At 50.6% G+C, this 17,981-nt stretch overlaps 2 protein-coding genes across 4 annotated transcripts in view; both read right to left on the bottom strand.

The window, feature by feature from the left end:
• The window catches only part of LOC140251297 (H(+)/Cl(-) exchange transporter 5), a 40,437-nt gene extending 37,398 nt beyond the window's left edge, over nt 1-3,039 (bottom strand). The window contains exons 1-3 of one of the 3 annotated variants that reach the window (XM_072334870.1): nt 2,931-3,039; nt 1,938-2,176; nt 827-1,209 (exon numbers count right to left, since the gene is read on the bottom strand). The gene's annotated coding sequence lies outside the window, so the exon portion shown is untranslated. The other 2 variants (XM_072334871.1, XM_072334872.1) reach the window with 2 other exon arrangements.
• Nucleotides 3,040-10,456: 7,417 nt separating this feature from the next.
• LOC140251687 (regulator of cell cycle RGCC-like) lies at nt 10,457-13,732 on the bottom strand. Its single transcript, XM_072335723.1, has 5 exons — nt 13,655-13,732; nt 13,311-13,466; nt 12,804-12,884; nt 12,344-12,406; nt 10,457-11,422 (listed from the first exon to the last, which is right to left on the bottom strand). Exons 2-5 carry the CDS (start codon nt 13,462-13,464, stop codon nt 11,415-11,417), a joined length of 306 nt encoding a protein of 101 aa, XP_072191824.1. The 5' UTR covers nt 13,465-13,466; nt 13,655-13,732; the 3' UTR covers nt 10,457-11,414.
• Between the last annotated feature and the right edge of the window lie 4,249 nt (nt 13,733-17,981).

Genomic DNA, 17,981 nt, shown 5'->3' on the forward strand with positions numbered 1-17,981 from the left:
CCCCAGTTCTGAAATGCAATCACGCCAACAAAATCATACGGCAACAGAAAGAATAAGATCCATTGTAAAAGGGGAGAAACATGAGAAAATGAACGCATGTTTGCATAGTACAACTTCCCGACAACCTCCTAAAAATGTAACAGGAGAAAACAGAACTGAGCTTTGATATTTTAGGGCCTACAGGGCTTTTCTAACTTCCAAACTCAGATACATCAGAGCAACCAGTTCCTAGGCCTTAAACCAAAAAACTGTACACCTATCACTACGGCAGAGGGCAGAAAACTATCTTAGAAAGGGACACTTCAGCAAAGCTCAGGTACTGGCAGGCAAGATATCAATTAGGCTGTTGCATTGCAACTAAAACCAATTCTCTATTTTATAGAGCTATTGTTTGAATGGCATTTTAAAAACAACCAATCCTGTACTTTTTAAGTTCTCCTGGGAACAAACGGAGTCACAAGTGCAGTGAACTACTCCAGCCACACACCTGTGCTGCCCTCTGCACACCAGTACCAGCAGCCCAGTCCCACAGGCACCCTGTCTGCCAGGTCAGGAGATCCATCTGGCTAAGAGTACAACTGAACAAGAAGCATCTTGAAAAGTAGGAAATCCTGCTGACCATCAGCATTTTGCAAACACCTGCTATGCACAAGTACAGAAACAAAGAAATGTTTCATTTCACTCCGCTTGCAAAGAAAATTGAGGAACGCGTTTCAAAATTAATGAAGGCTTTAAAACTTGGACAAATTAAAGTTAACAACACCCAGAAGCTGGTTATACACATTGTATTAAAAGATTGCCAAATTTGAGCTGACGGATTTCTCACCTGTCTATTCCCAGAGGCTTCCTCAGACTGGATTTTTCTTTGAGCACCCAAACAAATTGAGACAGACACCACACGAGCTCATTTGCACTTCCAGCAGAATCAGAAGAAGTGGAAAGAGGCTGTTCTTCTCTAGAGCCAAGCAACACTCTGTTCTTGGACTACTGACTGCTCTCCTCTGTAAATATCTGCTGGAAAGTTCACATCACAGCAAGCTGTTTGATCCAAAAGTTATTCCAAGTTTTCTGTTCTGAGCAACAGCATTCATCCACAGGAGGGGCCAATTGAAACTAAGAGAAGAACGTTTATTCAGCAGACAGCTTCAGTATCTTCTCCCAGGGCTCGGTTACTCCTTGCTTCACTCTGACACTTCTTGGAACTGTAAGCTGGAAAAGAAAAAACAACTTGCTCAGGCAAGTAAACACACATGAGACACGTGCTCTTTAGTAGATGACAGACTGCTGACAGTTCATCATCTAGATCAGACTACAGTCCTATAACTCTGTTTCAGAGTTACACAGTCATAATACAGAGGGCCCTTTTAAGGCACTTAACTAATGTCAAGTTTCATCAAGAACAACACTGCATGTATAGAAAGAATTGAAAAATTTTCCCACTCTGTGTATCTCTTGAACTTTCATGGAGCCAGTTTTGGCAAGAATTCCTGCTTCTCACTTCCAGTTTCAACACTGGCACCATAAAGACTAAAGAGCAATTTATTGTTAGCTGACATAAGCATTAAGTCTGTACTAGAGAGATGAGAGTGGGGCAAGAAAAATCACCAGACACTAAATAAATAAATATCTAAATAAATATAATTTTAAAAAAGTTTTTAGATTGTAAATGTAGTTTGAAAAATTCATATTTTTCAACCTGGAATACAATGTGACAACAAAAGAGCCGATTTGCATTTACTGCCATACTCACAAATGTGTATAGTTTAGGAGATAACACTGTTCTCCCAGGGAGCAAAGAGTTCATTCACAAAACTGGCTCCTTTCGTATTTCTCTTGGGAAGAAACAACAACAGTAGAGTCAATATGCAACCTGATCTAGCAGATGGCCAAAGCACAATGAGGGACATCAGTTTGCCATTGTTTTGGTTTAAACTTGCCTATTTGCTGTGTCCTCTCAGAGAGCGGAGCAGGATCCTCCCGCTGCTGAGGTCCAAGTGGAAGATGCCCCGTGCACATATGCAGCTCACCGCATGCCCTGGGGACTGGCACTGGCTTCTCTTCTCCTACACTTCAGGTCACTGAGAAAAGCAGAGGCCTGCAGGATTCCTGCTTCATCAGCAGCACTAAGAGCAGCACTCTGAATAACACGCAAGCTTCCCTTGAACTATTTTATTTCCTAACAGATAAAACAGAAAAAAAATAAGTAGCAATTCACCTCCTCCTTCCTTTCCTCCCCTCATGTGATAGAAATTCAGTCACACGGCTCCGCGACAACTATTACCAACACGCCCGGCTAATGACCGTGAGTGCATCCCCATTATTTATAAGCTGTTTACTCCCGTAGTCAGTGAGGGGACTGGTAATCCTCCCTACCACACGAACCACTTCACCTTGTCAAAACAAACGGAAAGAAGGCAGAGCTCGTGGCTGCACGCTCGGCTCCAACCAACCCTCGTCGAGCCCCAGCGCCCCGAGCCGCCGTTGCTGGGGCACGGCGCGGCGGGAGCGCCGGGAGAGGCTCAGCCCGCAGCAGCGGCCGTCGGTACCGTGCAACGCCGCCCAAGGGAAGCACAGCCGCTCCCACGCACAGCCTGCCGCTTCCAAACGCGCTGCCGTGAAGCACGCGGACGCAGCAAAGCACAGACCTCTGCGCCGGGGCTGCAGGACGCTGGGAAGCCACCTCAACCACCGTAACCGACACAAACACCGGGGCTGCAGCCGGCTTCAGCGGCCTCCTCCGGTCTCGCAACTCTCGTTACCGCCGCTCCGTTGATAACCAACTGCTTCAAGAGCCAGCTGGAAGCCTTAAGAGCGACCTCCACGGAGTTTTACTTTTACAACCCGCAGCGCAGCGGCCCCACAGCCGCCCTCTACCGCCACAGCTCCCACGCCGGGGCTGCCCGGGCCCTCAGCACCGCCCCAACACCCACCTCCTCCGGCGCTCCTCACGACGAGCGGCTCCACCCGCGGCGCTGCGGTGTGACGTCACGAATCCCCACCTCCTTCCGGACCGCCCGCTCCGCCATGTGCAGCCGGAAGTGGCGGCTCGGGGGGCGGGGCTCTTAGCGCGGGTACGGCTGGGAAGCGCCATCTTGGGATTCTGGCAGCACTAGGGGGCAGCAGTGCTGCAGCCACCAGCTGCACGGGTCACGGACTCCCTGGAGCGGAGGACAGTTAGAAAACTGCATGAGCCCCCGCACGCTTCTTGTGCTCTCATCGAAACTGGCTTAAGACTCAGCTGATTTCTTCTCTGAGCTGGGCAACGCTACTGGTCCCCACTGGGAGTCATCCCAGAACAGCACGAAGCTATGCTCAGGGCACAGCAAAGTGAAGGAATGGAACCAAAACTCACTTGTTCCCAGCAGGAGACTGAGTCCTGCAGTAGAGAGCTCTGTGGGCCCCTGCTGGCATGAGAACAAGCAGACAGAATCCAAACTTCAGGCTGCCCCTTGTCCTGGGAGCAGAAGTCCATATGGCTGGAGAGTCTCCTGAAGTTCCTTGGGGCAAGCCCAGATCCTCCCTGGGACAGAAAACGGCTCTTGTGCTGTGCAGATGTGTTTATTTCCCCAAGGAACTTCAGTTTTTTCTCTTGTGGCATGAGGAAAACCCCATATCCCTTAATTGAAAGCCCTGCTGCTTTCAGCCTTCTCATATCACACCCAGAGTGTGAAACGAGGGAGAAAATCATGGTGGGACTGACAACACTCCTGTTTTAGGGGTTTGGGAGAAGAAACTGAATTTAGCATAACAGCTGCCACGCAAGATGTCATTAATGTCATGCCTTGGAAGTGAAAACCCTTCAAAAGAGGAAGCCTCAGCCACAAGTCCTGAAGGAGCAAACCCTTGATTTAGCTGAGCTTTACACAGCTCAGCCAGGTTCCTCCAGTGGTTAGTGGCAAGAAATGAGCGCCAGCTTCTCTGACCTCAACTTCAGGCTGTGCCGCTGGACACAGCTGGCCCCACCACACCCATCTGCTATCCAGCTTTGCTTGCAGTACCCCTGGTACTTTCCTCCTTAGACATGCACTGGGCTGGTACATACTCTCAGCTGCCCCCGTGGGAGTTGGGATTCTGCCTTCCGCTGCTTTCCACTCACGCTCAGAATGTTTCCTGGTGGGAGAAGAGATTTTCTCATCAAATGAAGGAAAGAAGATTTCCTTCTGAAAATCAGGAATTATTTTCACATTTGCATGATATGCAAAAGGCCTGCAACAACCAGGGACCAATGGGACAGAGAGATGGACCTTGGAAATGTCAGCAGAAAATTGAGTTTCTGAAAAGCAATGGTGTCTGGGAGAGAGAAGCAGAGGTGTGGAACCAGCCAAGAATGGAAAGGTGAAGGGTTTGTTCCACCATGCCACTGTTGTGCTCAATGGAGAAGCACTTCCCTTGTGACTCTCTTGCAGCTCCGTGGAGATACTTCAGTATCAGAAACACAGACCTGGTGGTACTTGCAGACAAATGCAGACACGCACAAACAATACACACAACAAGGGGCTACGGAAAGGGAAGACAGACGACTTCTCCCTGTTTTCCTGTCCATTGTTTTTTATGCTGCTTGTCCAAGAGCTTCAACAGAAGAATGTCAGCCCCATCACATGAAGGCAGTGACAGCCTTACAGTTGCGTGTTTAATCCCCAGCGTGCTGGGAAGCTGCTTGTTTTAGGGAAACAGGAAGACCTGAAATAGCAGAAGGTGGAAACACGTGACTGGCTGGGTCAGACAAGGAAGCAAGGAGTAGAGCTGGAAGCACCCAGTCTCCTGCCACTCCCTGCGCACAGCACAATTTTCTCCTTAGCATCATCTCATAATGAGCCCTTTTCTTTATATTCTAAATATAACCTGCAGTGGTAGAACATGGAGAGCAAGAAAAGTCACGTGAGACTGCAGCAAAAAGGAGCATGTGGCTGGTCACCATACTAACAAAAATGAAGAACTGCAAGAATTACAAGAAGAAAAGATATTTCAAGTCCAAAGATCACCAGAAATAGTATGAATAGACTGCTTGCCTCTGAGTGCAGAAAATCTGAGTGATTGTGTTGAGGAGGGTTTCAGAGAATTGGCAGGCTTAGCTCCCTGCTTGAATGCAGACTTGGTGCCAGAGGGATGGTGATACAGGACTGCACTGTATTCATTTACTTAGTTTAATTATGAGGTTAATGCCAGCTAAGCCAGCAAGGAGCCTGAATATGGATCAGCTTTGCTTCTCTGTTCTCCATCAGTCTTGCCCCAACCTGGGCAGTCTTAACAACATCAGACAAAGGGGTGTTGGCCAGAAGGGAGATCAGACTCCTGCCACTGGTCCAGCTGATAGTGCTGTTGTTGGGGAGTGCAGGAAAGCATCTCATAAAGAAGCGGGGGGAAAAGTGGCAGGAGAAAGCCAAGAGAGATTGGATAACCTTTCCCTACTGATGTTCAATGTTGTAGGTGAGTTTTGCCATTGAATGAGATTCCACTTGCTTAGAGGCATGCAATACTCATCTGTTCCTTGTCCCCAGGGATGGCCAGCAGCCAACTCTTGTCCTTAGCAGAGTAGAACAATCCAGGGAAGTGACCTACTGAGGCAAGGGGACAGGATGCTGTGCTGGCTGCCACTGCCTGCATTGTGTCTTTGGATACCTTGGGGATGAAGTCAGACCTCAACTTGCTACAGATATCACTCACTACTCTGCCATCTGTATGGACAGGCACTGCAGGCAGTAGTACACTGCTTACTATGGGAATTAAGTTGATCACTGAAGGAGTTCACACTGGGAAAGTCTTTCAAGCTCTGTTTGGGGCAGGGATGCAGCTCTTAGGCACTAGAGGATCCTAAAAGATGTTCTAGGAGAGACTTACTGTTCATCGCAAATGTTCTGTTGAGAGCTGTTGAAGCTGAGGACTCCTCTGTGGGCTGTAGTGGATGCTGAGGTGTCACCAAGAAGCATCCTCAGCCTGGTTCTCTGAACATACTGTGCTTGATGGAGACCTCCTTGTCCCTCAGCTGCCTATTTCAGCGTTGATAACTTGATCCTTACATTGTTCTTCTTCCTTGAAGGTATGCTGAGCGCACCGTTACAGCCCATAGGCTCCTGGGTCACCCATAAGGGCCACATTGCTTTGTTCTACAGCCATGTTCCTTTCACTTGTGGTCAAAACCTGAGCTGTTCAGCCTGAACTACAGCATCCTCACAGCTCCACCCCAAGCAGTCTTCCTCTTTCCTGCCTTTCCTTCCAGCAGTTGGAGAACTCCCAGATCAGTGATGACCTGTGAAGTCCCAAGTCTTGTATTTCCCCACCAGATCACTCCATGGTTTCACATCCCTCTTTGACATCACTTCTAGAATCTGCTGTCACTATGGTGGGAGTTGTGTCCAAGGACAGCGGAGGGGTGATGGGACTAGCATTACTGGGCTGCGTCATTACTTTCAGTTCTGGGAAAGCAGTTTGTTTCCGAGGAAGTTTCAACAGATAGAAGCAGCCAAAGCTTACTCTCACTTTTCTCCTTGCTGAGTTGCAGGTTCCTCTTGGAGGAGCTCAAGCCACCCCATTTAACAGAGGCATATTTCCTGCCAAGAGAGCCAAGCAGCTATAGCATGTCTGCAGGCTGATTCAGATAAATCTGAGGTATGAGGAAGAAATGGCTGAGGAGGACTCAGAGCCTGAGTCACACCACAGTCACAGTCCACAGACACTCAGCACAGCAACATGGACTCTCACAGTCTGGACAGCTACAGAGATGAACACACATTATCAAACCAGCACAGGATGAGCTGAGATCTGAGGAGGTGCAGAGTGATGTGTTCGGAGGGGAAGTATGTGAAGTACAGAGAGATCTGCTTCCTGCTCTCACGTGCCTCACCAGCTAAAAAGCTTGCTAGAAAATACAATTTTAAATCAGGACCTGAAAGTGCCTTATATCTCCCATTTCTGTTAACATGGAACAATTCCCCCAAAACGTGCCAGGGGGCTTGTCACAAAAAGAGAAGTAGCAGGTGCTATCCCTGGGTTTAGGTTACGCTGTGAGTATTTTGAGAGATCTTACATCATTGTGGCCAGCCTAACCGTCTGAAGGGCTAAATACTTCCCCTCCCTCCAGAGGATGCGGTTACTCTCCTAGAAGCACTGGGGTGCATGACTCCCCAAATCAGCAAGCGCACCCAGCCCTGAGCTGTGAGAGCTCAGCCCAGAGCAGCCACTCAAAGCAGGAATATATGCAGTTCAGAATCAGCAGGCTGTGGTTACATGTGCACTAGAGAAGTTTTGCTGAAATACAGAGCTCAATAACCTTCTTACAGTTCAATAATGAGGTGCTCTTGCTACGTGATTTTGAAGACAGAAAGTGTAATAGCTCCTTACCTTGCTGGTTTTGTTTAGATTTGTGTAGAAATACCTCAGTCCCTTCGCAGGACTGACCTAATCTTGTTAAATGCAAAGAAGAAAATCAGCCTCTTACTCAATAATTTCTTCAGAAGAATACTAGTGACTCTTATTAACACACACACCCTTGCAGAGGCTGGGGAGATCCCTCCAGGACAGAACAGCTTCATGAAAGAACATCACTCCTGTGGTAGGCTGAGGAAGCATCCAGCTCCACCAGCCTCTGTGAAGACCTCTCCAGAAGGCCTCACATCTGCTCACCTGCCCTCCTCTTGGAAGGCCACCATACAACAAGTTATCCTGTGGATGCTGGGGATGGGAGAAGCAGAAGGGCTTGTGAAAACAGGGATGCACAGGCAATGTCTGCTTAGAGGAGACCCTCTGAAAAGAGCATGTGGGACTCACTACTGAAGCCTTGGATACTCTGGACTGAGTTTGCAGCTGGGCTTGTAGGAAATAGCACAGCTAGGAGGCTACATTTGCCTTAATTTTGGTAAGCCACTTCCCATCCTTCAGCAGCCCCGTGTATGCTCTTCTTGCTTCTAAGAAAACAGGAAAATGGTTACCAGGCAGCAGTCTGCACTACAGTGAATGCATAGTTGGAAATAACTCTGCCAACATAGGGTCTCCTCACTCCTGAGCCGTGCAGGACAGTACCTCCCTGCTCGTGCCATAGACTCCAGCCTTCCCATAGCGAGTTATAGAAATGTGGTCTGCCCACCTCGAGGGGATGGGCCAAGAAGCCCAAAGTGACAACATGGCCCCTCTCCTAGCAGCACCCACAACAAACACACCCCTGCAGCAAAAGAGCAGTGATGCACCACAGGGGTTATCAGGCACAGCAAATTTGGGGTTTTTAAGTATTTATGTATGCAGTTGCTTAGCAACACTTGTAGCCACCTTGCTGATGTAAGCCAACAAGCAGCATCTGAGGGCTGTGGTACTGCAGGTTACCACTCAGCATTGTGGCTGCCCAGCCAAAGGCCATGATGCCAGCTGGGCCAGGGGTGAGCTTTTAAAAAATACTTTTCCCGTGCATGCTGGTAGCATTTGAGCAATAGAGAGAACAGGGCTGTGGGTAGAATAAATATCAGATTCAGAGTTAGACTGCAAGGGTGAAACTCCCGCACAGAGTGAGTCAGAGGGGAAAAAATGTCCCAAGTGACATTACAGTCACTGACATCACCATTCACCCCCTACAGACACACGAACAGTCCCAGCAGCTCCTGCTGCTCTGTCCCTTTTGATGTGGGATGAGCCTCCCCACAGAGCGGGGTGCTCCAGCCCTGCCCCGTGCTAGCATCACAGGAACATTAAGCATCATCTCTGCCCCCAGTTCCACCACACTGTTCTCACTCTCTCTCCTTTTGGTTGCCCTCTGAGGGCACTGGGGTACACATAGCAGCTCAGCAGACGCATCTCACAGCATGGAGTGAGTGATGACACACTGTCCCCACACACAGCCTGCCCTTTGCTAGGCTCTGCTGGGACAGCTCTGAAGCCCCAGCCATGTTCCTATCCTCCCTCAGGTGCTCATTTTGCAAGATTAGCATTTGTTCAGAATTCTGAGACAGAGTTAGACTTCAAACTAATCAATTACGTGACCAGTAGCCCCACTGTCAGCATATCCCACAAACCAAGGGGAAAAGGAAGCTGTCACATTTCCAGTTCAGACAGTTGCAACAGGGCTGCACATGGCCCTAGTGAACAAGCATGTCACAGGGGAGGAAGGGCAGTGTCAGCGGCTGAGGCAAGCAGGGCCTCTCCACCATCTCCCCACATCCCTCCTGGTCACAGTGCTGACCAAGGGGTAACTTCTACAGGGGGGAAAACCAAAGGAAACATCACCAGGGCCTGTCCTCCAGCAAGAAGGAACTTCTAGAGCAGCCTCTGTACAACAATATCCATAGACATCCCCACCTTCCCAAACATAATGGGGATAAACCCACATCTGTAAACCTGGCTTCACAGCAAATAATCTTGTTTACCTCATTTCTTTAAGGCAGTCAAGAAATACTCCCCATAACATAGTGGGGGAAATTAGGGTAAAGTAGGCAGCTCATCTCCTCTAATACATGGAGGTGGAACGGAACGTACTCTGCTCCAGGCTCTTTCCTCCTATTCAGCAACCCCCTGCTCCCCCCCCAAGTCCACTTGATGGGATGTCTGAGCAGCTGCAGTTGCAATTTACATGCCCTGCTCCTTCATATAGCTACTGATGACCCCTCCAGCTGCTCATGCCCCACCCTTCTCTTCCCCATCCCCAGCAAGGCCAGTGCAGTTGGGTGGATCCACCCCTGCTAGAGCAGCCAGGCCCTCTGCCAGCTCCTGAAATTTCCCCAGGGATCCTGGAGTTTGTCCGTGTCCCAGCAGGGCAGTTCCCCAGCAGAACACAAAGCAGCAAGAAGGTTCGAGTCTTCGGGGTACAGAGAGCAGAGTATCACAGCAGGGGGCTCTGCTAAAACCTCCCCAGCAGATGCTGTCTCCCTCCTTCAGTCTGTCCATCTATCGCTGCTGGCCCTAGAAAGAGTCCAGCAGAGGGCAACAAAGATGATGAAGGGCCTGGAGCATCTCTCCCAGACACAAAAGCTATGAGACCTGGACATCTTTAAGTTGAGGGTGACAGAGCACTGGAATGGGCTGCCCAGAGAGGTTGTGGAGCCTTTCTTCTTAGAGATGCCGAAGACCTGTTTAGACACCTACCTGTGCAACCTACCATGGGAGGCTGCTGTCTGTAGAGGTCCCTTACAAACTCTGCAGTTCTGCTGTTCTGGCAGGAACAACACAGCACAGATTGGACCCATAGATAGCAGGAGCTCAGGGATAAATCCATCAGCAACTGAGCCTACCCCATGCTCTGGGTCATCCAGGCATAGGCAACCTGAGCCCAGGCAAGGACAAAGATGACCAGGGGATCATCCACTGGAGTCTCCCACCTGCCTTCAGCCAGTGGAAGGCTGCTTAACTCATTCTAAGCATCCCCAACCCCTCATAGCCCATGGGCAGCAGAACCCTGGGCTGGGAGAAGCATCTCCTTGCAGGCAGCTCCAGAGATGAAGTAAGCACCCAAGAAAAGGACAAAACACAGAGACAAATTCAGAGACTTAAAATTTCATTCATAAAAATACATTAACTGTACAGTGTACATCATCATCATTACAGTATTGACAGCAAAAATCAGGGCAGAGGCACTTGGGGTCCAGGCAGGGGCCTTATTTACAAATACCCATGAGAAGCAACAGGCCAGCAATGGCTGCCGCTGCCTGACATACTGCTGCAGGAACAGGTTTCCTGAACCTGGAAAGGACACCAAGGTGTCAATGAAGCACTGCAAGCTGATCTTCGCTTGTATCACCATCAAGCCACTATTGAATACAGAGGATAAACTCCCCAGATCCACTTGGTCAACAGCCACCAGTCCCCCTTTCAGGGCATAGCCTGATGTCCTCACCAAGAGGGTTTCATATCTTAGTGCCAGCAGAGTCCTGTCCTGCACATGGGAACAGATTGAAGCCCAGCAGTTAAAACAGAGCTGACTGTGCCATCATTGGCAGCTGTCAGCCAACAGACCTCATGGCAGGCCCAAGGCAAGGATGAAAGTGCTGTTCCACGGCAGTGTCCACAATGTTGAGGACCATCCTTTGGCTCCCACTGCCTTTATGCCAGTCTGCCCTGCCCAGACCCCAGGGTCTGGGGAGCCCCTCCTCCTTGGCTGGGGGTACCATGAACATGCAGAGCTGATCATACAGGCCTAAGCTTGCCAGTACCATGAGACCGGCACAAGCGCGGCTGTCCCAGCAACCCAACCCCACAGCACCAGAAACACATCCCAGTTCTCCTGCTGCTGGGGCAGGAAGCAGTTGTTGAGGCAGGATCAGTCCATGTTTGTGGCTGGGATTGTTTTTCCCTGGCATGGAGTAGCATGTCATGGCACAGAGGCACTGTTACCCACTCAGCTGCAGGATGGCAGGGACACAGAAGCATTGGGTACATCAGGGAGCTGCTAGGTGTATCTGCTGTGGATCCTCTTCCAAACTTTCCACCAAAACCACATCTCACATCTCTGTAGGACAAGCAGTGAGACAGAAAAATAGTGAGACCATAGCTGGGGGGATGCATTGGTACACTGGGTATATCCCCATGCCTGCTCTCAGAATCACCTGCAGAAGGGTTAGAGCAGAGATCTGCAGCCCCCTTCCCTCATTACTAACTCCAAGTATGACTCAGGGCCAGTAGAAGCAACACTTCCTTCCCCCCCCTTCTGCACATCCAAAATGAGTTGACTGATAGGAACAGATACTGGGAACTGTGACCTACTGGGGAGAGCAAGGATAGAAAAATGACCCCCATGCATCAGTTCCCCCAGCTAAAGCCAACCTCACAATACTGTAATGCTGCCCAGGAAAGCCAGGCAGAGAAACCCAGCTACCCACTCTCTTGAGGGACACCTGCAGCCAAGCCCTCTGTCAGTAAGGGAGCATCTGCAGTGATATCACAACCCAGCTGTGCTTTCAGACAGCTGGAATTCCCCATTCCACCACTGCACACAGCATCCAAAGTGGTTTCTGTTCTGCAGATGCCAACATGCTACTCTGATAGACTTGCTCACTGTCAGTGTGTCCTAGTGGGCCTTTCCCCAGGCAGGTGCCAGGTGGTACTTGTCAGTCTGAACCCTCACATTCCTCATGGGACGTTTCCAATAGGCACATGTCTCTAGGGCTCTCCACCAAGGCAGTATTGCCACTTCCACTTCAATAGCTGGGGAAACTGAGGTACCAGAGACACTCAAGCAGAAGAATTTCTGCTTCACTTGGAAGAGCTGGAAGGCGTGTGGTAATGATATTCAGATAAGCAAAAGAAAAAAGTAATGCCCCAACTCCACATCAGTGTCAGAGCACAGCCAGCTCTGCAGAAACCACACTGATAATGTCACAGGCTGCCCCATAGCTGCGGGAAGGCCTGGTGGACGCAGCCATGTACATACCCTCTAAAACTTTGTCCAGATCTGCAATGAATTCCTCCAGCTCCTGTGTGTCTCCGAGCTTTGCTGTTGGATAGAAAGACACCATCAGCCCTCTTTTCATCCCGCTCCCCTCCACCAAACCCCCCTCCAGTCTGGGTGAAGGGCACAGATCACAGCTGGCAGAGCTCTGGGAAAGAGGTTTCACAACAATGCTACCCAAGGGCATCATGGAAAGGAAATCCCCAGGACTCACTGACTACAGACACGCACCTCCACACCTGAGAACTAACTGTCCCCTCACAGCCCGCCAACCCCATCCTCTCTGCTCCCAGTTTCATACCCAGGCTCTGGGAGCACGACTGTGGCAGCACAGTGATCCAGCTATTAGGCATGGGACTTCCTTCACTGCTTGTAATACCTCCCCAATGCAGGGCAAGGAAACCCTGGCAAAAAGCCCATCAGACAGACCTTCCCACCTTACCTTTAGAGGAGTAAGGACCAGTGTGGGTGTTGAGATCTTCCTCACTGGAGTTCAAGCTGCTCGCTGGGGATGTGCTGGTACCTGCAGATGGAAAGCATCAGTTGCTGCCCAAGGCCAGAGGCACCCAGTAAAGAGACTGCGGAACCAGGGACTGACCCCATGCACACTACAGGACCCCAGGCTACTTCCTCACTTGTTCAGTCCACCCGCTCTTCCCTGGCTAGAAGGAACACTTGTAGGTTGCTGGGCACGATCTTCCCTGTTTTCTCAAGCAGCTCTGCAGAAGCAGCACCAACAGATGTTGGCAGCCCCTGGACCAGGATCCAGCCATAACCACAGCCCTCCCAGACACCGCATTACTCATCCTGCCCACATGAATCGGGTCAGACAGGCAGTTCAGGGGCTGAACCAGCAGGAAGCTTCGTGCTTTACCATGGAAGAGCCCCAGAGCTCTCAAAGCGCTCCCACCCTCGGGAACACCACTGTCCGCCGCAGCCCCACACTCACTCTCCAGCTCGTCGATGCCGCTGTCGTACACACTGTGCCCCGCTTTCCTCTTCAGCTCCTCCAGGTGCCGCTCATACTGACTCGCGGGGCCTCTGTCGAAGCCCTCGACGACCTCATCGAACTCCCGCAGCAGATCGCTGAGCTCGTCCGACATGGCTGCAGGGAAGCATTGGACAGTGAGAGGCTGGGGACGCGCACCAGGCAAAGCTTCAGCCATTGCAGGAGCGGTCCCGGGCTGGCGGCTAACAGACCGCATCACCGAGAGCTCGCATAGCCCGCAGCGCCCCACAGACAAGCTCCCCCGGCCGGAGAAGAGCAGGATCCCAGCGGCACGCAGCACTTACCGTCCCGACCCGCTCCGATGGGGCAGAGGCGGTCGCCGCGTATTTTGTATCAGCGCCGCCGCCCCGCGGGCCGCCCCGCACCAATCGGCGGCACCGGGCGGGGCCGGGGCAGCGCCGGGACCGGGGTGCGGCTGCCGTGGTTCTGTGCTGGGACTCCCCGGGTCTCCCTCCAGCCCAGCCCAGCCCAGCCCGGCCCGGCTCGGCCTCCTCCTCCGCGGTGCTTCCCGGTGCGGTTGTCCGAGCGCGGTTGGCCCTAGGCTGGAGTTCTGCTATGTGACTGCGGTCCTTAACATCTCCCTGCCAGCTGCCCCTACGAGTCATTAGTCCAGCTCTTCCAGAAGAGAGTTTTTAACCTCCAGGAGGCTGCTGTCTGTGCCTGTCACAGAGTGGCTTGAGTTTTGCCTTGGTCTGAAAAACTGACCTACAGCAAGGGTGAGCAGCTCAGCCCAAAGGGCGATCAGTGGTAAAAAGGCTAACTAGAGAGCAGTACCAGGCAGAGCGCCCCAGGGGTCCATTCTGTGTGCCGTGCTGTTCTACATCTTTTCTGATGGGATGCTGTGGCAGAGTGCACCCTAACCGGGATGCAGGTGACATCAGCCTGGGATGAGTGGCAGGCACAGCAGAGCCGCACTGCCATCCAGAGGGACCTCAAAGCTGCTCTGTCCTCTCTGCTTCTAGGATGATCAGTGGGTTCCATCTGTAGTTCCAATCCATATCTCCTTGGTGGTCTCAGGGGCCAATGGATAGCTCTGATTGCTTTCTGCCATCCCTAAATCAAAGTGAAAACCCTTTGGGTGAATAAGCAGGTAACTGAGGGAAACCACGGTCCTTAGTGGGGAAAAAAAATAAAGAAGAACAAAAAAAGAGGCATGTCTGTGTTTTCCAGCTGTGCTCATTTGGAGTTTTCTTCAGCTTACTCCTGTACAGAGCCATCAGCTAAAGCTGACGCTTTCTGTGTGTAAGCCCGCATGGGCAAGTTTCTCTCCTTCACTTTTACTTGTGAGCACTAAGGCTGAAAGGCCTGTGTCTGGACAGTGCTCTACAACACGTTCCCATGGGTGATAGGTTCAGCCAGTGCCACTGCTCAGCTCAGAGCTGAATAATTTCAGCATTAGCAATTGCCACATAGAGGAGATCCTCAGCCACCGTTCTGCCTCACCGCTCGATGAGGTGACAAGAACAAACACTGGGATGCCATCCAGAGAAATGAGCTTGGCCACTGTGGGCTTTGCTAGGAACCATCTGATGTTTTAGCACTTTTCCCATTAAATGCATGCCATGGAGCAGAGGAAGGCATTCCCTGCCCCTTGTTGCTGGCATTTGGATGCAGGCAGGACTCTGTCACCCTGATTCTGTGTTCTATCCGTTTTCTATAGTTTTAGCTAAGCACACCAATAAGATGATGACGTCAGCAGCATTTTTCAGTGTCCCTTCATTCCTTTCAGTGCAGGGTGGCGCAGAACCTGTATTTAGAAGAAATTGCATGTTGGCCATCGAGAAGCAAGCAGTCATTACAGCAGCGTCCCACAGTGCACTGGGACTGGCCAGGATCCGATTTGCCATACCGTGCTCTGGGGTTTTACTGTAAATGACACAGTAGGGGGAAGGCTGGAAACCCCAGGCAATTCCCCTCCTACCAAGTGACAAGAGTGCTGGCCCACAGCCAGCTTCGGGCTGGTTCTGCTGCAGAACTCTTGCTTTTCTTCTAAGGCCATGCAAAGTTCAGCCAACCAGCCTGTGTCCCACACTGCCAGCACAATGCTGCCCTTGATGCCTCTATGACAGCTCTTTTCAGCAGGGGTGTAGAGCCGCTCATTTTCTAGGTCAAACATAATCAGGTATTGACCCCTTGGCCCTCAGCCTGCCACAGGACTGTGACCCCCCCTCCTCTCTTTCCTGGCACCTGGGGGCTGCAAACAGCCAGACAGACTTCCCAACTGTTTTAAAACACTTTTAGAGCGGTTTGCAAATTCAGGTGGGTAGGAGGGTAAAAGAGGTTGAAGCTGAAGCATAGCAAAAGCTAAGCAGATCTGCCAGGATCTGGCTTTACTTCTATCCTTCAACCTTGTGTGCAAGTCTCTTCTAAGGAGCGGGCCTATTGGGTCAGCAGCTGAGCTTCAGAAACAACAGTGCTCTGCAACTGATTCATCAAGTCTTGTTTGTTTGAGGAAGCTGAAATAAAGCAAGTCATGTGCAAACACACGTGCCAGGCAGTGTCTGCTGCCGAGCTTCCGAAAGAGCTGCTGAGAGGAAGCAGCACTTACAGAGAGAAGTGGTGACAGCTGCCCTCGCGTGGAGCTTTCAGCAACATGCCGGCGTTCATCCTTTGCCAGGGAAGCTTCAAAGCCTTGCATGCAGTGGAAGGACCTTACACTAAAAACGAGGTTTTAGTTTTTATTTTTTTCAGGTAAAACCAATAATTCATCTTTGAAAAGTGCAGTTCTCCACAGTGGTTGCAAAGGGCAGCGTGCTTCCCAATGAACACTCAGTGCCCTCTGTTGTCTTCTCATACAATGCTTGGCAAGCAAACTCTAGGAGGAATTATCTTGGCAAATCAAATCCTTTGCCTCTTTTGTAACCTCCTCCATCAAATGTGTCACACAGTCACTGGGGAACCCCATACATGACACTCCTTTAGGACGGCCCTTCCCAGGATATCCCATCAACCTGCTGCACTAAGCAAGACTTGCCTATCTATTCCTCGTGTGCCCAACACTTCATATTTCAACGTGGTGACAAAAATGATTTGCAGCCCAGGTGTCACATTGGCATAATGACCTGAGTGCCCTTATGTCCATTTCAAGACATAGAGATTGTCTGCTTTTCCTTGAATTCAGAATTATGAATGCTCATAACCACTCCTCCCAAACTGAGCATCTGTTTCCTTCCCATTGCTCCCTCTCAAGGGTTTCACAGAAAAGGTGTCCAACTGATGTGAAACCCCTTCCCTGAGCTACCAAGGGCACCGGTTACTAGAAGACCTTATCCTCATTAGTGCTGCTAACGGACTCAAGCTGTTGTGGCTGACACGAGATAAGGTGCCACTCACACCCCATGGGGACAGTGGGACTAATGCTGGCTGCTGGCTGAGGAGCAGTCTCACCGATGTGCCAGAGGCTTTTAGGAAGAACAAGAAAGGTGCCCCAGAGGGTTTGCTTTTGCACCAGGTACAATCCTGCATCTGTCGGCACAGACCAGCTGCTCTGCTGCCTTCTTGGATACGATCCTGGTTGCACAGCTGGCCGTTGGCTGGCTGAGCGTGTTGATGGCCCCGGGAGCATTTGGCAGACTCACTATGTCCTGTGTTTATCTGTTCCTGCAGAGTCAACAGCGCTGCTAATCACTGGATTCGTGGGAGGCTTTCACCAGCTATCTCTCAGCACACCCATCCCTCTTTAGCCTGCTATTTTCCGGGTACTGCTTCTCCATCCATTCTGAGCATACCCATCCACAGGAAAAGGACCTTTTCAAAGCGAGAGTTCAACACCAAGCAGTGCAGCTGCAAAGATGCTCTGTGCAGGTATTGGGCAAATGAGGCTATGATGGAATATCTCCTCTCCCTGCCTGGTGCCAGAAAGATCATTCATTCATTGACTACATAGCTACAAAGGATGGCCAAAGCCACGGCACTGTAATGACAAGTGTGGGGCACGTGAGCTGAGCTGTGGGTTCCCTGCTCACAAAGAGGGAAATGCTGGATCACACAGGTCTGCACTTGAACTGTGCCCACAAAACAAAACTTAATCCCTAATGAAAACCTACTTCTGTTGTTTGCAGGACCCCAAAGTGCTGTTCCGTGGTCACCAATTCCACCTGAGCATGCAGAGGATACACATACTGTTTCCAACAGAAAAGGCCCAAGCATTTAGTCTACCTCAATACTTGCAGTCACCCTAATCCCATTACTAAACCCTATCAGCCCTAACCTAAAATGAACCCTAGCTCTATTTCTACCACTAAACACACACTAAGCCTATACTTGCCATTTGTCCTAAGAAAAAAGATGTTATCACTGAAACTAATATGGTGTATTTACTCATCTCTCTCCACATCAAAACTTTCCAAAAGTAATTCAGTTACCCTGAGAAAGCTCCAACCCACTCAAAAACTGGGAAGTGGGAGGACATGGCCATAACCTTATATAGGAATTCAGCATTAACCCTGACCTTAACTGCACGCTGTATGCAGGGACCTGTGCAGAGCCAAACATTTCTTAAGCAGCTGCCAGGTGATGCAAACACTGCGAAGTACCCAAGAGGATCTGAGCTGCGAGAACCCCAGATGACTGATGTTCTCGCTGCAGGAGTGCTCCCATTCTATGCTTGAT

Source organism: Excalfactoria chinensis, chromosome 4, assembly GCF_039878825.1.
Source record: "Excalfactoria chinensis isolate bCotChi1 chromosome 4, bCotChi1.hap2, whole genome shotgun sequence".
NCBI classification, from domain to species: Eukaryota; Metazoa; Chordata; class Aves; order Galliformes; family Phasianidae; genus Excalfactoria; species Excalfactoria chinensis.